Source organism: Schistocerca serialis, chromosome 2 (genome assembly GCF_023864345.2).
Source record: "Schistocerca serialis cubense isolate TAMUIC-IGC-003099 chromosome 2, iqSchSeri2.2, whole genome shotgun sequence".
Lineage (NCBI taxonomy): Eukaryota > Metazoa > Arthropoda > Insecta > Orthoptera > Acrididae > Schistocerca > Schistocerca serialis.
Window position 1 is genome coordinate 323165621 of NC_064639.1, and position 24398 is coordinate 323190018.

Genomic DNA, 24398 nt, shown 5'->3' on the forward strand with positions numbered 1-24398 from the left:
TTTGCACAGATCTACAAGTACACCAATTTTTATAGAGACTCTGTATTGCTCTCTTTGCTTTTAGCCCTCTATCTAGATTCTTTACCCTGAAAATTTCCGAGTTTCCTTAATCGAACATTTCCACAATTTCAATTCTTTCTTCTATTGATAAAGTCATTTCGCAGACTGCAAAGAGGAACCTCTAACTTCACTGACGAAATAAAATGAAATGCTGACATAAGAATGCTAACAATTGATTATTCCATAAAACTGTCCGTTGTTGTAGCTGTTTACTCCACTTCAGAAGCTGAAATATTGCATTTGGGGGTGGAGGCTACTTTTAATTAGCACCCTGTACTATGTTAATTTCATTGATGACTACTCCAGGAAAGTATTTGTATATATTCACAAAAATAAAAATCAAGTGCCACAGCTGATTAGAGATTTTAAAAATCTAGTTGAAAGCCAAATTGGAAAAAGGATCTGCACTCTATGCACTGAGAGAAATCTGATAATTGTTTCCAGACAAGAAGGGGTCCAACAATAGACTACAATGCTATGTACGCCAGAACAAAATGAAGTAGATGAGCACCACATCCATACAACAGTAGGAAAAGGAAGTTGCTTGCTCTTTAAAGCAAATTTGCTAAATAAATTCAGGGCAGAAGCAGTCTTCACTGCAGTCTGTCTAAGTACCAGATCGTCAACTAAGAAACTATAAAGCAAAACTCAACAAGAAGCGAGAAACAAGAAGCTGGATGTCCAACACCTCAAAATATTTGGAACTGGAGACTTATGTTCAAATTCTGTCAGCCAACTGTCCAAAATGAGACAAAAAAATGTACTGAGTATTTCTTGGTAGGATACTGTGAAGAATAAAAAGCATATAGGCTTTTTGAACCTAATCACCAAACAACCATAAAAATCAGGGAAATTATTTTTGACGAAGGAACTTCTAAATAGTATAAAGAAGAAGCCGAGCCACAGGAACCAAGCAAATTCACAGAACACAAACAGAGTGAAACAACATGTGAACTAAAAGAAATAGAACACAAAACTAAGACTATCACATAAGGTAGTAATTTAATGAATATTAGATGCAGTGAGGAATCAAGTCCATACAAAACAACTAATGATAATGGGCAACCACATAAATGTGAGCCATTATGAAAATCAACATAAATTCCAGTGCTAAAGAAGTGGCATGACTTAATTACTTTTCAGTCTAAACAGTCAATTGACTCCAATCCTTTGCCAATGGATAAAGTAATGACATTGGACAAAGCTGAAACTGGCTGAAGGCAATATATGAAGAGTTACAATCTCACAAACAGAACGACACATGGGAATCTGCCATTTTATTTTCAAATAACAAACCAATAATTGCAAAACTGGTTTATAAAACCAAGGAAAAATCTGATAGGTCACACTGTACATTATAAAGTACTGCTAGTAATAAAATGTCATGCTCTGAAGCAAGATCTAGAATATGCGAAACATACGCATCAGTTATAAGGTACAGCTCATTAAGGTACTTATTTGATATGGCTGCTAAAGATGACCTTCACATTGGTCACATATTTGTTGTCATAGCCATCTTACAAGACAACTTACACGAAGAGATTTATCTGAACGCTCCACAAATAGATCCAGTTATGAAGACAGTACAATATACTGGTATTAAAAGACTACAGGAGGCAGTGTATGGGTTGAAGAAAGGTGACTGCTGCTGGAACTTGAAATTAGACAGTACACTGTTGAATCTAAACTACAGCAGCTGACCCTTGTGTTTATTACAAAACTCAGGATTCAGAGATTTTAATAGTTGCTGTGTATGCCGATGATATGCTAATTTTCACTAATAATACATGAGAGAGACGTTTTAAAAAACAAGTTAAGAGAATAATTCAAGCTGAAAGATCTTAGTGAAGCTGATAACTGTATAGGCATCTGAATTTGTAGGAACAGTGAATAAAGTTGTTTGTGGGTAGAGCAGATACACTATGTGATACAAAATTCTCAGCAGATTCAATATGAAAATGTGTAATCTGACATCTATGTCACTGGACAATGACCAAGTGCACACTCATGATACAAGTTCAAAAACAGAACAAGAGCAAGAAGCTATGAAGACCGTACCCTATCATGAAGCAATAGAAAATTTGATGCATACTTAATTACAAACAAGTGTCGAGTGGACAGTTTTATGGAATAATCAGTTTTTAGGATTCTTCTATCAGCATTTCAGTTTATTTCATCAGTGAAGTTAGAGGTTCCTCTTTGTGGTCTGCAAAATGACTTTCTTGATAGAAGAAGGAATTGAAATTGTGGAACTGGATCCCTAATTGTCACTGTTGATGCCACCTCCCTATACACCAACATCCCTCATACCCATAGTCTTACTGCTATTGAACACTACCTTTTCCAACATCCTTCAGACTCCAAACCCACTACCTCATTTCTCACACACCTCACTAACTTTATCCTAACCCACAACTACTTCACATTTGAAGGGAAGGTGTATAGACAAATCTGCAGCACACCCATGGGTACCCTCCTACACCAACATTTTTATGGGCCATCTAGAGAACACCTTCCTAGCCTCCCAAAACGCCAAACCCCTAGTCTGGTTCAGGCTCACTGATGATATCTTCATGATCTGGACTCATGGTCAAGACACCCTATCTTCTTCCCTTCACAACCTCAACACCTTCTCTGTCATCTACTTCACTTGGTCCTCCTCAACCCAGTGTACCATCTTCCTAGATGTTGACCTCCTCCTCTCTGATGGCTCCTTCTGCACCTGTGTCCAAATGAAACCCATCGACCACCGACCACCAACAGTACCTGCATTTTGACAGCTCTCATCCCTTTCACACCAAAAAATCCCTTCTATACAGTCTAGCCACCTGGGGACAGCACATCTGCAGTGACAAAAACTCCCTTGCTTAGTACACTGAGGGTCTCACAAAGACCTTCATAGACAGGCACTATCTCCCAGACCTAGTCCACAAACAGATCTCTTGTGCCATTTCCCTTAACACCCCCAAACCTTCCACCACCCCCAAGAAATAGCCACAAAGGAGTGTCTCCTTCATTACCCAGTGCCACCTCAGATTGGAACAACTGAATCACATCCTTTTTCAGGGCTTTGATTACCTTTCATCATGCTGTGAAATGAGGGACGTCCTAGCCAAGATACTTCCCACCCCTCCTAAAGTGATGTTCCATCCCCAATGCAGCTTCCACAACATCCTAGTCCATGCCCAAGTCCCTCCCAATCCCAAAACCTTGCCACAAGGACCATATCCCTGTGGAAGTCACAGGTGCAAACCCTGCCCAATCCAATCACCCAACCCCCTTAACCTGGCCTACCCCACCATGGGCTGGGCCACTTGTGAAAGCAGCCATGTCATTTATCAGCTCAGCTGCAATCATTGTACAGCTCTTTATATTGGTATAACTACCAACCAGCCATCCACCAGAATGGACAGCCACTGCCAAACTGTGGCCAAGAGCAGAGTAGACCACCCTGTGGCACAACATGCACCTGAACATAACACACTTGATACCAATGGCTGCTTCACTGTCTGAGGCATCTGGATCCTTCTCTCCACCACCAGCTCTTCTGACCCATAATTATCCGGGCCTCAACCTATGGTAACATCTGCCTCCACCCCCTCCACCCAAAAGTTTCCACCCCCTCTGTCCTATCATCTCCTCCCCATTCTCATCTTGCACCCTGTTCATTAGCAGCCCTTCATCAACACATCTGCCTGGCTATCCTCTCCTGTTTTGCTCCTTTTTTCCCCACCTCCCTGCCCCACAACCTCTTGATGCTGCACCTGTTAGTAGTCTAGTCCCTGCACACTCCACCAGACAGGTTTGTCTCTCTCCCCAGGCATACACTATTATCCCTTCCTCTTCCCTGCCCTCTCCAGATTGTTGCTTGCATCCCACATGATAGTTGCACTCTGGTTCAACATGCTGGAGTTGGAAGTCATGAATGTGTGAGGTATGCTTGCTTGTGTGTGTGTGTGTGTGTGTGTGTGTGTGTGTGTGTGTGTGTGTGTGTGTGTGTTTTTGAAAGTTCTCGGAATCACTACGAGAGGTCAGCGCTAGCTAGAGTTGTTCACATGATATTCATTGGACTGTTGCGTGTAAACACGTGCCATGTCAGTGCTCTTGGAAGAGAGCTGTGGTAGCGATGTGGCTCTGTTGTTGTTCTCACGAAGTGATTTGAGATGATGGAAAAAAAATCAAGATTCGAGCAGTGATTAAGTACTTCGTAAAGAAAGGTATGAAAGCAAAGGACATTCATGCCGATTTCCAGAATACACTGGGGGACTCTGTTCCTTCATATCCAGCTATTGCCAAGTGGACAGATGAATTTAAATTTGGTTGGAAGAGATTAGACGATGATCTGTGCAGAAGTCGGCCAAGATGTGTCTCTACTCCAGAAATCACTGCAAAAGTGCACAAAATGGTCATGAAAGTGTGTGAAATTGCTCACGCTTGCCAGATGTCATCTCAAAGGGTACATCACATTTTAACTGAAGAATTAGAAATGAAAAAATTATCTGCAAGAAAGGTGCCGCAACTCTTGATGCTGGATCAATAACGCATGAGAATGGGCATATCAGAACAATGGTTGGCCCATTTTAAGAGAAACAAACAAGATTTTTTGCACCGGTTTGTGAAAACAGATGAAACTTGGGTGCACTACTATACCTCAGAGACAAAACAACAGTCAAATCAGTGGAAACATGCTGATTCTCTGCCACCAAAGAAAGCAAAGACAATTCCTTCGGCAGGAAAGGTCATCGCATCATTGTTCTGGGATGTGAAGGGGATTCTGTTTATAGATTATCTCCCCACTGGGCAAACAATTACTGGAAAATACTATGCTAGCCTTCTGGACAAATTGCAACAAAAGATACATGAAAAAAGGTCCAGGTTTAGCAAGGAAGAAAGTCATCTTCCATCAAGACAATGTGTGCCTGCACACGTACTGTCGTCATGGCAAAATTACATGAACTAAGATGTGAATTTTTGTCACACCCACCTTATTCACCTAATATGGCTCCGTCAGACTTCCATCTCTTCCCAAAATAGAAAATTTTTCTTGGTGGATGAAGATTCACTTCAAACGAAGAACTGATAGCCAGAGTTGACAACTATTTTGCAGGCTGGGGGAAACTCATTTTCGAGATGGGATCAAGGAACTAGTACATCACCGGACCAAGTGCATTAATCTACAAGGAGACTGCATTGAAAAATAAAAGAAGTTTGTGATGTAAGTACTTTTTTCTATTTCGTTCTGAGAACTTTTCAAACCACCCTCATAGCAATTTGTCTTTTCCTACATTGTTAATTAAGAACAAGGCTACACCTAGCTTAATTGATAGAAATTGTCAGCTGTTTCTGCAATAATACACATATAAAATACTGCCAGGCAGTCAAAAGTTTTCTAAAGCAGGGGACTGCCACATAATAGGTTACTGTTATGCACGTTAGGCTGGTGTTGCCAAAGACAGAAAGCTGACATCTGGATATCTGTTTTAATCTCAAGGAGCAGTGATTTTCCGGCAGAGAAAGAACCAGCCAGCAGTAGCATTATCTACTAATGTGGGGTGGGGGTGGAATAAAGACCCTCATCTCAATACGTCAGAAGGCTCTGAGTCTTCAAAGTTTAGACAGGGAAGTATTACCAAATTCCAAGAAGGATCCTGTCAAACTATAAAGTTACAACAAGGCAGCAATGATTTGTCTCAGAATAGTGGCTACATGGGGTAAACTAAACATATAAACACAAGACATGACTCTGAGAAAAAACAAAGTCTGCCATGTCACTATCGAGCATATACATTCAGGCCAAACACTGGCAGACATGATGACAAAACTTTTAGCAAAGCCTTACCATCATCTGCTGCTACAAGATTTTGCACTGAAAATATAGGTTTTTTAATTCTTTGTTCGTGATCTTCTCAGGCATGATTCTATTGAGCGTACACAAATTTAGAACATATGCCTTGCTTCTTAAGTGTATTTAGTGTTGTTATGGTGTACCTAGGGATGATCTGTTTCTTTACTCCATGTAATATATTGTGTTACCACATTTACGTTTTTAATGTTTGTGAAACAATGTATTTATTCCCATTAGATACTGCCTCTACTAACTGATATAAATATAGAGACTACAAGAGTAATTCAAGTATCTGACAGCCTTCACAGAAAAAACCAGAAATACTAGTATTAGCTTGCTTTTCTCCTGTTAGATACGTAATAAATCTGGCATCACATTACTAAAGTATTTGTGCTCAGAAACTGTTACATGTAAGAGAGTGAAAAATGTCAAATTACAGTACCTCTAGAATCCTTGTAATTATCTGCCGGTGGTCTAGGTCTTCATTGGCAGATGCAGTTTCCGGGTAACAGATCATGTGCAACAATCTTTGAGCCTGCAAGACACAAAAACAATTACGAATCTTCCACAAAATTTTTCTTTATGTGGTGAAACATTATTATTGTGCACTTTTTTTGTGCTGTGGTGATGTACCTAACAATATGAATGAATGCTTGCATATATTAACATAACTTAGCCCTCAGATTTTTAATTACTTTTTAAAGCTCATTGCATCTTCACAACCCACAGAATATATTTCTATCTTGATTACAAAATGTTCACATCAATGCTTCCTAAATGTATGTTTCTGCTTCATGCTACTTTTTTTGGAAGTGCATTTAATACTATACAACTGTCCTTGGTGCCTCCTTATTCTATTCTTTGGTTCCTAGTTAATTTCGCATAAAGCATATGTATATATTTATAATCAATACCCAATACATAAATAAGCATTTGGTATGACCTACAAGGGTTGTTTCAAAAATAAGGTTCCACATTTTTTTTTAGACACAAGGAATTTTTTATTCGAAAAAACGATTACACCATTGGAAACGTTGATCTTTAAGCTATTTTTCCACATAGTCCCCATTTTTTTTTCTATGCATTTTTTCTGTGCAGTAATCCACTTTTGCATTCCCACCCCAAAGAAGTCTGCCGCCAACCCGTCGAGAAACTTGGAAACTTCTTCTTGCAACTCCTCATCTGTCTGGAATCATAGACTGCCTAGGTGCTCCTTCAATTTTGGAAAGAGATGGAAATCGCTTGGTGCCAAATCAGGGCTATAAGGGAGGCGGTCAATGACATCCCAGCCAAATTTGTCGATTAACTCCTTCATTTGTGTGACACATGTGGATGGGCATTGTTGTGGTGCAGCCTTACACCTTTGCTGAGTTTTCCCCTATGATGATTTTGGATTGCCCGTTTGAGCTTTCTCAAGGTCTCGCAATAACCTGTTGAGTTTATGGTGGTCCCTCTAGGCATAAAATCAATGAGCAGTACACAATGCCGGTCCAAAAACACCGATGACATGTTTTTTCCTGCTGACAGCTGCTGCTTAAACTTCTTTGCTGATGGCGATCCAGTGTGTTTCCCTACTTTGCTGGTGGCGATTTGGTGTGTTTCCATTGGTGCGATTGTTGTTTTGTTTCCAGAGTAACGTAACGATTCATCCCCCATAACAATGGAATCAAGGAAATCTTCCTTATTCTTGTCACATTCTCCAGAACTTCCAAGCACAGTCGACGCGCTGCTGTTTGTGAACTTCTGAAAGCATGTGTGGCACCCAGCGTGTGCACACCTTGTGGTGGCCTACCTTTTCATTCAATATCCTGTCAACTGAAGCTTCAGAAGCCTCAGGAATTTGAGCAGCCAGTTGCAGGATGGTGATTTGCTGATCTTCGAGAAGGATTTGCTCAACTTTTGCCACAACTTCGTCGGAGATCGAAGACCACCCTCTTTGTTGTTCGTCGTAGACGCCCGTACAGCTGTTGGCAATCTCCCTACACCATTTGCACACATGTTGAATGCTTACACATGTTTCCCCATACACGTCACCCAATTGCTGATGAATTTCTACAGGTGGTAACTTTCTTGCATCCAAAAATCGGATGACTGCACGAATTTCACACCTGGCAGTGACGGCGATGACGGGCTTCATCGCTTATGGCTGTCAGGCTGGTACTGATCGTTGCAGAGTCACGCTGTTTGTTGGAAGTGGTGGTGGGGGATCCGGCAAACATGGTGGTGTTGCCAGATTTTGCACTGCACCATGCACGGTAAGTGTACAAAGTTGGAAACCTTACTTTTGAAACAACCCTTGTATTTACTGTATATTCAGTTCTGCCTGTGGAAGAATGTAGCCTGTTCCTGACTGACAGATTTCACATGGGCTGCTGATGTACTTTTTGCTTTCTCTCCTTATCTCCCACTCTGGCAATGACATCCTACTACATTAACTCCAGCCAAAATATATTCTTCATGTGCTGACTGTCAACTATAAGTTAACTTGCAATGAGTCTATACATAAAATAAAATACCGAAACATTCATAGCAAATACAATCTACAGGTTGTATGTGTCAGAGACAATATAGTAAATCATACAGGCAAAATGGAGAAAAAATTTTTCTCAGGGAGAATAAAGCATACTTACTTCAGACATATATTCTTTTATACATAATGGAAACATAAAATCACTGCCAGCACTAAAATATAAAGTTTTAAATTTTTTTTTTTTGATGATGATGATGGGCCCTTAACCCTTGCAATACCAATATATTTTCAGTTATGTGTATTACCAAGGTTACTTTATTCCCAACATAAACAATTTGTTGATTGAAGCCTCGAAATATCAAAGGGGCTAAGTGTCATTGTGGTCAACAATATATATTACCACATAGCTAGGTGCGATGTACCAATGCACACTACATATCAATTAAGTCAAGTGCCATGAGCCTTGTACGCTGTCACACCGGCAAGGATGAAAGGCTTGTGTGCATAGTTCACAGGTCTTTGTAGTTTTGAATAGGGCATGTACCACTGTGCTGGCTGTTATATTTAGTGAGCTATAGAAATAGACCTGTCGGTAGTAAGCTTACTTGCGTTGATCACCAGCTTGTCAGGGACCACATTTAGCCCATTCCAAGAGATATCAGTCATAACATCACACAAAAACAGAAAGAGTATGCCTTAGATCTGATTTACACATCAGTTGATAGTATGCAGCTTTCAAGAAAATACATCCAAGTTCTCTTTTGTCCTTTAAATGTTACTACACTGTACGAATGAAGGATTTTCTGAATCTGTCTTTTAAGAAACCTAGAATGGACACATGGAAGCTATGTGATTGTTTCCAGTGCCAAATTAGACTTCGAACCACAATGAGTCTGGAAGCTAAAAGAATCCTGGAATTCATCTATGCAAAACTGAATGAGCAAAGAAGTGGTGAGAGAAAATATGGCTGCTTCGAAACAACCAGGTAGTGATGTATACTCTATCCTTATTGACTTGGAACAGATAGTATACATGCCTATTCCAATGCTCTGTGAAATGTTTTCTGGAAGGCAGATTTCTTGATTCAACTTCTGTGTTAATATAAGTGATATCAGGCACTCATACATGTATGTATGGGATGAGCCTATTGATGGAAGAGGAGGCAATATGAAATAGCCTCTTGCCTTTTAACTGTGGTGAAAATGGGAGTCACCACAAAGAGACAACTGGCTATTTGGAGTGATAACTGCACAGATCAGAACAAGAATATAATGCTAGTATTTATTCTGGTGTACATTGTGTCTCTTGACCTGTTTGAATCTGCTGCACACAAATTCCTTACCATGGTCCACAATTTCCTCTCATGTGATCATGATTGTGGTATTACAGAGAAGCACAACAGAGTCACAAAGGTATACATACCTGGTGACTTACAAGATGTCATGACATCTGCAGAACTTTTCAAGCCTTTTTGTCTTTTGACACGAGTTATAACTATCAGTATTCTAAGACACATTCTGTGGTGTTTGTATACTTTCACTGGATAATTTTGATATTGCTCAGCTTCAAAGGAATGTGGGATTTTTTAAACTAATCTTTTGTACCCTGGATACTGGATGATGGTTAATAACTGAATCTGGTAGATGACTAATGGGACAAATAAACAGCTGATGGTCAAAATGCATTTTAGAAAACATATTGGTTTTGTTGTGATTATACGGATATCTTAATAGTTGCACACTTATCGGACCTCAAACATAATAGGATTTTGGATAATTTTGGCTAGTACAGGTAATTTTCCACCATGGATTGTGGAGTCGTTATGATCAGTTAGAAGTAGCACTGGAGAACCAGTCAAAAAATGGCATTTCCTTCCCCTTAGAGATGCTACAGATATCTTCATATGCCACTTGGCCTAAAGAATGCACCAGCCATATTTCAGCACATGTAACATGGAGCTTTGCAAGTTATAAAACTGAGGCTATGTATTGTATACTTGAATGACATAACTGTTTTGCAAAGGATATTGAAGAACATGTGCTGTGGCTATGGGAAGTGTCCCTTCACAATTTTTAACTCCACACTTACCTGCAATACTAAAATTATGATTCCTTGATGTCTCTGAATGTGTCCTATCAAATGAAACACCCCCCCCCCCCTTTTTTATCAAGTTGTGCCACAAATTACTTTTTTTGCACAGTTCTATACAGTACCTTCTCATTAGTTATACAATCTACTCACTCAATCCTCAGCAGTTTTCTTTAGCACCACATTTCAAAAGCTTATATTCTCTTCTTGTCAAATTGCTTACCAAATAACATTATTTGTGGTAAATAATTTATGAGTAAAGAACACCACTCACCAAATAGTAGAGGTGTTGAATTGTCAACATGTAAAAAATAATAAATAAATAAATAAATAAATAAACCTAGATATCTTTCAGGAAAATCCTTTGATGAGCACACAGGGACAATGGAGCTAGTCAGTCAGTGTGGTGTATGATGACATGGGGGTGTGGATTGGGAGAGTGTGACGGAACAGGAGGAGAGCAGATTGCTCTGTAAAGAGCATGGGAACAGAGTATTAACAGAGATTAAGGCCATGAGGATCATGGAAGCGAAGGATGTGTTGCAATGCTAACTCCCATTTGTGTAGTTTAGAAAAGTGTGGAGGGAAGGATTGAAATGGAATGGGTTGTATAGCAGCTTTTGAACTTAAGCACATTGTGCCCAGCAGCATGTTCTGCCACAGGAAGAGGTCAACTCTGTTCTTGGTCATAATTTGGAAGTGGCTATTTATTCTAGTGGACAGCTAGTTGGTTGGCATGCCCAGCTGTGGAAGAATAGCAGCTGAGCCAGTATATGACACACCTGCTTTCATAGATGGCCCTGCCTCCACTGGGACAGGATATGCCTGTGACAGGACTGGATCAGGATATGCTGGGTGAATGAATTGGGAAGATCTTGCAGCTGGGTCTTCCACAAGGATATGTCCCTGATGATAAGATAGTTGTAGCCATGGCGAAGGACACGATTCAGTAGCTATGACTATATATAATTACTATCCCCCCACACTCCAGCTGCTTCCCTCTGAGCCACCAGCTATCGCTCCCCATCCCTCCTTCCACTTCTCACCTCTTTCTCCCTCTACCCATTACATGCGACACAACACAGCCCCTTAGCCCAGTCAACTTGTCTAACTAGTCTTGCATGTTAAGAGGGCACAATGTAGCTGTGCAGCTTTTTTTTTTTCTTCTATCTCTCTCTCTCTCTCTCTCTCTCTCTCTCTCTGTGTGTGTGTGTGTGTGTGTCTGAGGGAGGGGGTGCATTTGTATTCTGCCTGAATTTTCATTACCATATCATTTCTGATAAGTCATCTGTTGTGCCCATTATCAGCTTTTTAACTGCATATGTAAAATAACTTTTGAGTGTATAATCAGCTACCAGAAATCTGTGTAGTAGCATATGAACCCTGCGTATGGACAAGTATGGTGCTAAAATTTCTTCCATGTAGTAAAAGTTCCCTAAAATGTACGATTCCTAAAAGTATATGCCTAGTTTAGTTTCTCTCATGACAGTTCAAACACATCATACAACAAAACCAGTTATACTGTCTGTGACTCAATGCTTCCTCCATGTGGTGAGACGCTCTTTATCTATTTCATATTATTGTTAAACAAAGCAACAGCAATATGATTAATAAATTACATGCTCAATAATACTGGAAAAGATAGATTGCTCCTTACTGTAAAGAAGACAAGTTGCAGAAAGTCACAACTGAAAGATACCTACATAAAGCTTTCGGCCACAGCCTTCATCAGCATAATAGAAACACACACCATTCATACACACAAGTAAGCACACCTCATGCCCCCATGATGGCCAACTCTAGCATTGTGATCTGAGATGCTATGTAAGTGTCTTTTAATTTTGCCTTTCTGCAACTTAACATGTCTTTTTTACTGTAAGCAGCAATCCATCTTTTCATACAGTGTTGATACTCCTACCTGCACTTTCCATTGTTTAAATTATATCTTACTAACAGAAGATCTGAACATTGTGCTTAGGCTTTGGACAGGAGATCAACAGAAACACCAAAATACCTACAGATTGTACTGGACCAACATTTGTAATATTTAGTAAATATTTGTACAAAGATATTAGTCAGACAAAATCTTTTGTCTCCGCTAGACCTTACAACAGATAGGCGTCTAGGATATGAGTGACTTGTCCATCCTTTCCAACTATCCCAAATTTATGCCTTTTTGCAAAAGCTAGTATAGTTTTTTCCTCTACTTTCAGCAGTATGTGGAATTTAGCCTCTTGAAGTTAGGTACCGGCCAGTCATTTCGACTCCTTATAATTTTAACAGCAGGATGAACCAGAAAGACATTACATAGAAAAGATTGGTCAATATATCAACATACTTCATAGGCACTAAAAATTTTTTGATAGATAATGATAGCAAAGCATGAACTGTTCATAGTTACACCACTTAAATTACACATCATTTGCCTTTATAAATACATTAGTACCTGCATAATTCTTACATGTTTGCAATGCGATGAAGGGACTGAAAATTAAGCCCCAACAATGAGAATCAAATTAATGATGTCAAATTTATGCTACAATTCAGTAATCTTGCCTATTGTGCTACAGACACTCAACAAAATGCATAACATATCAGCTAAAATCTACACTGTAAGAAAAAAAAGGGTAAGAAAAGACACACACCATGAAAGAATTACCTGAATGAGACAGAAATCAGTAGATGTGATGTACATGTACAGACAAACAATTACAATTTCAGAAAAATAGGTTGATTTATTCAAAGGAAAGAGCCGCATAAATCAAGTAAGTCAATAATGTGTTGGTACAGTTCTGGTCCTCATGCAAGCTGTCATTTAGCTTGGAACTGACTGACAGACTTATTGGATGTCTTCCTGAGAGATATTGTGCCAAATTCTGTCCAACTCATGTGTTAGATTGTTCAAATCCTGAGCTGGTTGAAGGGCCCTGCCCCTAATGCTCCAAACATCCTTAACTGGGGAGAGATCTGGCGATAGGGTTTGACAAGCACAAAGACAAGTAATAGAAACTCCTGCCTAATGTGGGTGGACATTACCTTGCTGAAAAGTAAGCCCAGAACGACTTGCCATGAAGTGCAACAAAACAGGTCATAGAATACTGCTGATGTTTTGCTGTGCTGTAAGCAGCCGCAGATGACTACCAAAGGGGTCCCGCTATGAAAAGAAGTGTCGTCCCACACCATCACTCCCCAGTGTTGAGCTGTATGGTGAGAGACAGTCAGGTTTGTAATCCAAAACTGTCTGGGCCACCTTCAGACATGTTCCTGGCATGCAATCTCATTGATTGGAGAATTGTTTTCAATGATGAATCTGCTTCAAATTGACCCTTGATTAACACCTTGGGCAAACAGTGTCAAACTGATACTACAGTACCTCCATGTCAGTGGCATATGTTGATAAAAAATTCCTTATTCTAGCTTATTTTCAGTACAGAAAAAATCCATTCCTGCAGTTTCAGTGGGCCATTTACTGCTGACACCATACCACAGACAAACTTACATGGCATAGAGCCAGAGTCAACTAGACATTTAGTGGTATTCTGTGGTATTTAGCAATGTGTCTAGTTCTGGTAGTGGTGGTCAGATCGACACAAATGTAACCATAGATAACTGGTCTAAATGTTACAGGAAACAGCGAATCTCAATACTCATACCTGTCCAACTCCTGGAATCATGATATGGGAGGCTACTGGATATGACAACATAACTGATTTGGTAATTGCTGAATGGGGTCTGAATGCTCACTAATATATTGAAAGTATGATAAACCCTATTCTCATATCCTTCATGATCAGGGCACCAAACGGGATATTCCAGTAGGACAATGTGAGACACAACACTGTAGTTCACACTACAAATGCTGTGAGTAACTGGTCTTTTCAGTCGCCTGATTCGTCATCCATAGACCATGTCTGGGATGCAATGGGAAGACACACACTTTCACATCAACCTCCAGCCAGTGATCTTCATAAACTGACATGACAGTCTTTCATGCAGGGCAAAGAATCCCTCAAGATGACAATTGGAGGCAATTTCCTTCTATGTCCGAATGAATACAAAAGTGTATTTTTCCATAAATCATTACAAAAGTTCATCTAAACCTAATATGTTATGACTGAAATTAAATTCAATTAATAGAATGTCAAACTTTTGGCTTACCTGTTTTGGAGTTAACATGCTATCAAGTAACATATCCTGATGACACAATTCTTCAGGATTCTGTAAACAACGTTCAAGGACCCACTGTTGTGAACAAATCTGACGCAATACATGTTGAGCAAAGTGTGATAGACCAGTGTTAGCCGATTCTGGACCTGATGACACACCTTGCAATGTTGTAAGTGATCGACTGCAACAAAAATTATTTTAGTAAGGGCAATTGTTTCTGGAGAAAAACTGTGCATGTTGACAGAATTGAATTGGAAATAAAAAACTGGATGTTGTGCTACATTAATACTCCTAAATATAAACAGCTAATATGGAATACAAAGGGAAAACAAATAAAAAAGAATACATTGAACTACACAGGCTAGTACTTGCAAAAAATGACAAGGTGGTGAGGTAGACAAGGATGAACGAAAGAATACTGACTTACTTAAGGTTTTGGAAATGATATTCTAACTTCTGGCAAATAAGAAACAGGAGAAGAATGTGTAAACATGAAGATTTATTCATTTCAGACACAACACACCACTTCTCTTTTCCATTCATCTGCCTTTACTTTCCTCTTGATTCTGTTTCTTTCCTCTTGGTTCTGTTTAGTAAAGTAATCATAAACATATTATTTATCTACTGCTTTCACCCCATTACTATTCTAGCCTCACACACTTTCCTTTAGCACAGCTTTTATTCCCTGAGATGGCAATCCCCTCCCTTCAAAAAGCAATTGATATCATTTTCAAGAATCCAAATCTTGGCTGTGAGACTATGTTGTTTGATTACACGGTACAGTCCCATTAATCAGAACTAATTGGGACCGGACCTTGTTCGGATTACCAATTTGTTCGGATTAGCCGGAATTATGGTGATGAGTTTCTAGAATGAACTATACCAAGCAGATAAGTAGGTATACCATGGCAACAAATGGGAATAAGTGTGGAAACAATGGCTCACTCTCACTCCCTGCCCTTGTTTTGTGCAGTGTTGAGACCTTTGTAGTGTCTGAGGTCAGTGCACTGACAGTTGGCTCGCAAAGCACTTAGTTATGTTAGTTATCAATTGCTGGTACACGTAACATTTGTATTGTATTTGTTCAGGTGTAGTGGTGTACATATCTTCATCATGAGTTAACAAAAACATACAATGTTGACTCTCAAATAAAAACTGAATGCTTTGAAGCAGACAGACAAAGGTGAGAATGTATCTAAACTGACAACGGAACTGGGTATTGATAAAGCAACCATTTGTCATTGGAAGAAGAACTGAATGAAGCTTGAACAGTCCTGTGCAACGTCTTCTGGAAAAACACTTGAAATTCAGCAGACTTTGAAACAGTCCCAGTACGATAAAGTGGATGAAGCTCTTTTCCGTTGGTTTACACAGGAAAGAAAAAGGGAACTCCTTTGAGTGGAGAACTGGTTCAGGAGAAGGCTGTTTACCTGAACAAGTTAATGAATGGTGATGAGTCTTTTAGTGAGAGTACGGATTGGTTGGACAGATTCAAAAAATGTCATGGAATCTGCAGCTAATAATTACTGGAGAGCAGCTTTCTTCTGACCGTGATGCAGCAAAGGAATACTGGGGTGGGTTTGAAAAAATGATAACAGAGGGAAAGTATTCTCCCCAACAAATTTATAATGCTGACGAGACTGGCCTTAATTTTAGGGCATTGCAAACAAAAAGCCTGGCATCAAAAGCAGAAGACCAGGCTCCTTGTTTTAAAACGTGCAAAGATCATGTTACTTTATTAGCGTGCAGCAATGCTGCTGATAATCACAAGTTGCCTTTAATGCCAATCGGCAAATCTGCTAGGCCCAGAGCTTTTAAAAATTGCAACTTGAAGTCCTTGCCCGAATATTACCACAACCAGAAAAAAGCATGGATGGATGGTAAGCTGTTCAAAGAATGGTTTCACAGACAGTTTGTTCCCTCTGATGGTTTTCTAAGGAAAATCATTTGTCTCCCCGTGCAGTCCTTTTGATTGATAACGCGCCATCTCACCCCAGCACTGATGAATTATGCGATGGAGAAATTGTGGCGAAGTTTTTGCCGCCGAATGTTGCACCACTTCTACAACTGATGGACCAGGGCGTATTTAAAACATTAAAAGTGATTTACAGAAAACAATTTTTAAGAATGCTGATCCAAGATGATAGCATTCCTTTAGTGGACAAAATAAAAAAGACCAATGTGAAGGACGTTGTTCATTGGGCGGCTTAGGCATGGCAGAATATTTTAGAAAATATTCTGAGAAAATCGTGGAGAAAACTGTGGAAATCTCTTGAATTTCAGGACAACCTACTTGAAAATTGAGAGGAAAATCTATTACAAATGATACAGACAATCCCTGGCTGTGAAGAAGCTAGTGGAGGAGATGCAGATGAGTGGATGGCAGCAGATGGGGCATGTCTGGAGAACCTTACTGACACTGATTTAATTGCTGCTGTGACTCAAGACCAGGAAGAAGTGGACTGGTGTGACGGAAGTGACAATGAGCCTGAAAGTGACAAAGGAGAGCTGGTGTCACACCACTGCTACACCTGCTGATTTGATTTTTATGAGACGATGACACAACTATGCATCATATAACAGATTGTCTTCATTATGCCAAAAAACAATGACTGAGTTTTTGTCATCTAAAAAGTAGCGATACAATGTCCACTGTATTTTAGTAAGTTTGACAGCTTTTCTTTCATTGTTATGCATTGTTTAAACATAATGTTTTCTTGCCAATTTTTCCAATACATGTTTACTGTACTGTGTAAATTAAAATAATGTGTATGTACAGCAGTTTACTGCACAGTTTTCCATACTTAGAATAACATTTTTTATGTTCGCATTAACAGAACATTCGGATTACCGGGGATCGGATTAGCGGGACTCTGGTGTAGCTGAGGTGTACTACACAGATTCTTTTTAGTCTTGCATTTCGTAAAACCTATCCTCTGATTTATCAGCTTCAACCAATTTTCATTTATTTATTAGTTCCAGAAGAAGTAATGTCAGCTTCCAGAAGATGGATTTCTTGATCTTTCTATTTTTCTGCCTCAAACTTTTGCATGTCACTTCAACAGCAGTTCTTATTTAACATAATTTATCATCATTTGAGTTTGATTTTGAATTTCTGAATTTGTGAGCAGTGTTTTTGAGGTTATTGAGTTAGACAGGTGAATAATAGCATAGGTTTTATAACATAATAGTGTAACACTTACGCCAAATCCATCAATGGATCATCTCCACCTCCTAAGATGTCACTAGTGCCCAAAATATGGCTGATGCTTAACTCAGCTGCACTGCCACCTTGCCCAGGAGTCTTATTTCCTACAGACCCATGGCTCTGTTGTGTCTGATCTGACTTCTTGCTCAGCATTTTGGAGTCACGAGCAGTGGCATCAGCCACCACAAGTATTGCCTAAAGTGAAAAATAAAGCCAAACAACTATGAAACATTCAGAAGAGAGCTTCAAAATAAAATAACAACATATTTGATCTCTTGTTTTAAATAAAAAGACATTGATCAAAATAATGTATTAGAAAGTATACAATACCTGAATAACTCTGCCACTCAAATAAAGTCTCTGTAAATGGTATACGAATAATAGTTTACCTCTACATTAATATCTCTTCCTCACCTATGAGGGCAACATGAAAGATTCCTGCCCTGCCACATAAGTGAAATTTTTTTATTGCTGTGTTGGTATGTGGGCAACAATGTGGTCACATTTTAACTTTATACGTGGAATAGTTTTGTTTGTGTGGCTTTAAAGTCCATGTGTTGTGCATGTTTCATTCAAACAGTTAAAATGGAAATTCGTCCAAAGTTGATGTGCAGGTGTATGATGAATATGCTCCATAATATTCAATGGTTAAGAAATCTGTTGTTTAATTCAAATATGCAACACTTTGTAATTCTTCAGGCTTTCTGGCGAGGCATTGTCATGCTGATTAATCGGATCTCTGCCAGTTATTCACGTCTTTCCTGCACGATATTTCAACTGCATGACTCGCAATCTTCTTCAGGTGATGTCCGATTCTGATTCTAGTGTGGAATGAGTCCGGTATTTATGCCTATGTTATGCTAGGTGTTCCCTCTGCAGTTCGCACCATGTCTGGTGCTCTGTCTGTGGTATGCGCCGACCAATAGCAACGGCTGTAGCATTTTCTTCTAGCTGTGGCTGTTCCGAACACTGTGCGTGTAGTTTTTGGTTATTATCCATTGTTAATATAGGTGAATTATATTCTGAATGGCGTCCAAGCTGTGCCAGACATTTTATCCTCTGATTGTTGTCATTTGAGTCCCTCTGTGAATTAGGATGTTTTGTTACCAAGGTGTGCTGTGTTAGGCACTCCGTGCAAAGTTCTTGCCCCCCTCCCCCCAGGAGCGGCTGCACTGCTATGTTCAGGCCGATTGTGTTCAAACTGACCATAATGTCAGTGTCCGGGGCATTGTAGGGAGTCCTCTGAGTTGCCAATGTGATGGGAACACTTCCCCACATATGGCGAGAACATCTTCTTAAGGTGTTGTGCAGTGAGCAGCAATGGGCAACCCACACTCAGCAGTGGTGGCCAGTCTGTTTATGGAAAGAGTTGATCGGCCCCAGATCAACCGAAATGCTTTTTTAGATACATGCATGACATCTTTGTCATATGGCCCCACAGGAGGGAAAAACTCGATGTTTTCTTGGACCACCTAAACTCACACCACCCTAACATTAAATTCACCATGGAACTGGCGAAGGATGGACTACTCCCTTTCCTAGATGTACTAGTTAAGAGGAAGGGAGATGGTACCTTCAGTCACGGTGTGTAATGCAAAACCCACTCACACTGACTTGTACCTGCAAGCCAGCAGTTGCCACCATTCGGCACAGAAAAACGGTGTACTCAGAACACTGGTTCATCGGGCACGAACTCTGTCAGATCTGGATAATTTGGCGACTGAGACAGAACATCTACAATCTGTGTTCTACAAAAATGGATACTCTTCTCGAGATGTTCAAAAGGCACTGCGCCCAGCTCCTCCACCAGAGGTTCCTGAAGAGATACAAGAAGAAATGCAAAAGGTTGCACATTTGCCATATATTGGGCCAATATCTGCAAAAATCTGCAGAATTCTCCTCAAACATAACATTAAAAGCATGTTTGATCCACCCACCAAGATTAAGGCTCTGCAAGGGAGAGTGAAGGATGACCTGCATCTACAGAAACTGGGTGTTTACCATATACCATGTGAATGTGGTATGGTATACATCGGCCAGACGACCAGGACTGTTGACATCAAGTGCAAAGAGCACCAAAGGCACACCAGACTGAGACAGGCAACCAAGTCAGCGATTGCTGAGTATTGTTTAAAACTCAACCATTCGATGAAGTATAATGATGCTGAGATTTTAACACAAACATCGAGATACTGGAACAGCAGCAGCAAAGAATCTATTGAGATTAAGTTTGTGGAGAATCTCATTAACCGGGACACCAGTTTCCAGCTGAGCTCGGCTTGGAATCCATTGCTCGATCTTCTGAGGACATCGGCAACATCCAAACTCCAAGGCACACAAGTATAAAGATGGAATTACAGATAACAGCCCAGTACATGCAACAAAGGACTTACATGAAATGGTACACAACAGACACAATATCTCAGGACATTCTTCCAAGTCTTGAGTGACAATTTGAACACAATCGGACTGCAAATAGCACTGCAGCCACTCCTTGGGGAAGGGGGGGCAAGAACTTTGGACGGAACGGCTAACACAGCACACCTCGGTAACAGAACGTCCTAATTCACAGAAGGACTCAAATGACAACAATCGGAAGATAAAACATCTAGCACAGCTTCGACACCATTCAGCTATATTGACAACGGATAATAACCAAAAAGTATGCGCACAGCATTTGAAACACCCACGGCTAGAAGAAAATGATACAGCCATTGCTATTGGTCAGCGCAAACCATGGACAGAGTGCCAGATGAGGCGTGGACCCCAGAGGGAATGTCTAGCACAAAGTAGGCATAAATACTGGACTAGTTCCATATTGGAATTAGTATCGGACAGCACCTGAAGAAGAATGCGAGTCACGCAGTTGAAATATCGTGCAGGAAAGATGCGAGTAACTGGGAGAGACCCAATTAATAACCATGCAACACTTTTCTTGAAGATACTGTTTGTGAAGGCTTTCAAAAACTGCATCCGCAAATGAAAACTGCACAATATCGTACTGGATGACTGCTGATTAAAGTATGTGAAATAGCCGATGCAATACGTGTGCTCGAAGGGCAGCCTACATTTTACACTAAGAATTAACCACACAAAAGCTTCAGTTAACATGGGAGCCACATTTGTTGAAGGCAGATCAAAATCAGCATGAATATCTCATAATTGCTTGAACTGATTTAAAAAGAAAGTAACTGATCTTGTGTGATGATTTGATAGTGTCAATAAGACACCCACCCACCACTTCACACCACAAATGAAATAGTAATGATAGCAGTGGATAGAAACCAGTGGTCTAGCACCAAGAAAGCCATATCTCATCTGCCACAAAGGTTATGGCTAGTGTTTTCTGGAATGCAAAAGGAATTCTCTTATTAATTACCTTTCTATAAATCAATATCTTTACTCTGCAATTCACACTTATGTGCTTCACAAGGGATTCACAGAACCACTTTTAGAGTTTCCTCAACTGATCCACTCTAGCGTAGTACATGAGAAAAATGAGCGCTCAAATCTTTCCATGTAAGCTCTTTTTTATCTTATTTTATTATAATGGTCATTTGTCCCTATGTAAGTCAATAAAATATTTTCGCATTTGGAGGAGAAAAGTTGATGATTGGAATTTCATGAAAATATCTCACCATAATGAAAAAATGATCTTGTTTTAATGACTGCCACTCCAGCTTGCTTATCATACCCGTGGCACTCCCCTCCATCTTGTGATAATACAAAATTAACTGTTCTTCTTTGAATTTTTCGATATCCTCTGTCAGTCTATCTGGTTAGAGTCCCATACTGCAGAACAATATTCCAGAAGTGGATGGACAAGCATAGTTTAGGCAGTATCATTAATAGATTTGTTTCATCTTTTAAGTGTTCTGCCAATAAAACATCGTCTTTGGTTCACCTTTCCCACAACACTTTCTATGTGATGGTTCCAGTTTTAGTTGTTTATAATTATAATCTTTAGGTATTTAGTTGAATTGATAACTTTTAAATCTGCATGATTTATTGCATAGCCTAAACCTAATAGCATTTGTTTTTAGTACTCATGTGGAGGATTTCACACTTTTTACCTTTTGAGTCAACTGTCACTTTTTGTAACATGCAGATAACTTCTCCAAATCCTTTTACAATTTGTTTTGATATTCTGATGAGCATCAAATGGTAAATGGCAACATCATTTGCAAATAATCTAAGAGGGCTGCTCAGATTGTCACCTGATCATTTATACACATTAAGAACTGCAGAGACCCTATAACACTTTTTTGGGGACTCCACACACCATTTCTGTTTCACAGATGACATCCTGTCACTTCCTATGAACAGTTCCTATCTCACTGAATGTCAGAAATCCAGTCGCACAACAACTTAGAGGATACTCCAGATGCACACAACATCATTAGAAACTGCTTGTGAGGAATGGTGTCAAAAGTCTTCTGTAAATCTAGAAATATGAAATCAACTTGAGATTCTCTGTCAATAGCAGTCATTACTTCACTTAAACAGGCAGCTGCGTTTCACAAAAATGATGTATGTCCTAATCATGTGTCAATAAATTGTTGCCTTCCCTCCCCTCGGGATATTTCATAATATTAGGAAACAGTACACATTCTAAAATCTTACTACAAATCGATGTCAATGATATGGGTCTATAATTCAGCTAATTACTTCTATTTCCTTTGTTGTGTACTGAGGTGACCCATGCAATTTTGGAGTCTTTAAGTACAGACTTTTAGTCGAGTGACTGATACTACATGACTGTTAGAAATGGAGCTATTTCATCAGCATACTCCAATAGCAACGTAACTGTTATAGCTGCCAAGTGACCAGCGAGCGGTGCACGGTAGAGAATGGTGATGCGAAGCCACCAGGTGGGGGAGCCGCTGGAGGTATCACTGACAACGAAGAGACAGGACAGATAAACAAGTAGGGGATGACAAACACTACAACCAACTTGGGCACAACACGAAGCAAGCAAGCAAGAACTGAGGTGATGAACACGGCAAGACAACAACAACACAGGAACACTCCAAACAACAACAGTAAGTATCTCAAAACACTGAACTGGAATGCAGTATGGACGAGATGCATATGCGAACTATGGTGAGTACCAGACTGCTGGGGTAGTGCCGCGGACTTCACGCGGTACGGAGAGTGGCGCATTTGCACGGCGAGGCTTGTGGCGCAGGCATGCGCAGGAACACAGAGCCTTTGTGAGTATCCAGGTCCATAACCCCTGGCGCACGTTCAACTTTCGCAGCTTCCGACACCAGACTAACTGCCTTTATTGACTTCAGTTGCTTCACTACACAGAGGATATCTAATCCCAAATTACTCACGTAAGCAGCTGTTCTTGATTTTGTATTCTGGAATAGTATTTAAGGTATCTTCTTTGGTGAAGTAATATTATAACACTATGTTTAGTACTTCACTCAACTGGTACAGCCATCTGTCACATTACCACTGCTATCATGCAGTGAAGGTATTGTCAAGGCTTGCTGCTGGTATACATTACATATGACCAGACTCTCTTCGGATCTTCTGCCAGATTTCAAGGCAGAGTTTTTTTTTTTTGTAGAAACTATTAGTGTCCTTATCTTCTTTGTGTAATTTTTGAAGAGAGCATTTACAGTACAATTTCAGATGATGTTTTACACTTACCACTGGCTTTAAACACATATTTTTGCCTACATATCAAGGGAAGAAACTCTTTCAATCCAACAATGCAACACACATAATTAATAATGAAAGGAGCACCACTTGCAGTTGGCTGCATCATGGGCTCTTCGTGGGATTCGGAAGGACCAGATCCACATCTGGGATGATTCTTCTCAGTATGCAAACAGAGTGCAAACTGGATTTCTTCCCCTCCTAGGCAGTCCTCGCATGCCTAATGCTGGAGCTCCCAACCACCAAAAATCCTAACCTCTGTGAACGCCCAGATCCTGCAGGCCAAGAGGCTTCCTCTGAAATAGCACACAACTGCAGTTAGCTTAGGATCATTATTAATCACAGGCAGCACTGGAAAACTGTTTCTCAGACAAATTGGGAGGCCTTTCGGTGCTCTCCACATCTCGAAACAACCTCCCACCTGACCAAGGGTGAGGGGTCAATGCAGGCAGTAAAATTACAATGGACAAAAACTATCACAAAAAAGGAAAAGATTCACAAAATCTATAGTTCTTTGGTTACAATACATGAAGATATGCAAATATTTTATATATGTTATTCTACAAGTTAAACTACAGAGAAAAGTTCATATAAACATAGGTCCACAAATGTTTAGTTACAGAGTTACGGCTAATAAAAGATTTTGCCTGAAATTTAGGAATTCGCCAATATGAAGCCATCACAAAACTGTACGAGGATAAAGTAAAGCACAATTTCCATTTATTTTTTGTTATTGATCTGCTGAATCTAATAAAACAAGTCCCAGATGTGTATCTGCAGTAGTTTTCCAGAACATCCAGAGAAGCAGGCATAATTTTGTAATTTTTTAAATTTATTAACTACTTGGCCCAATTTGTTTTTTAAATTCCAGACAATTGCACAAAGTTTTC

The 24398-nt window shown here is 39.8% G+C and overlaps 1 protein-coding gene across 1 annotated transcript in view; it reads right to left on the minus strand.

The window, feature by feature from the left end:
• The window catches only part of LOC126457128 (mediator of RNA polymerase II transcription subunit 12), a 372135-nt gene that overhangs the window by 150061 nt on the left and 197676 nt on the right, over positions 1-24398 (minus strand). The window contains exons 25-27 of the mRNA XM_050093187.1: positions 17834-18033; positions 14622-14811; positions 6348-6440 (exon numbers count right to left, since the gene is read on the minus strand). Coding sequence (XP_049949144.1) covers positions 6348-6440; positions 14622-14811; positions 17834-18033 — 483 coding nt within the window. The remainder of the gene's footprint in view (positions 1-6347; positions 6441-14621; positions 14812-17833; positions 18034-24398) is intronic.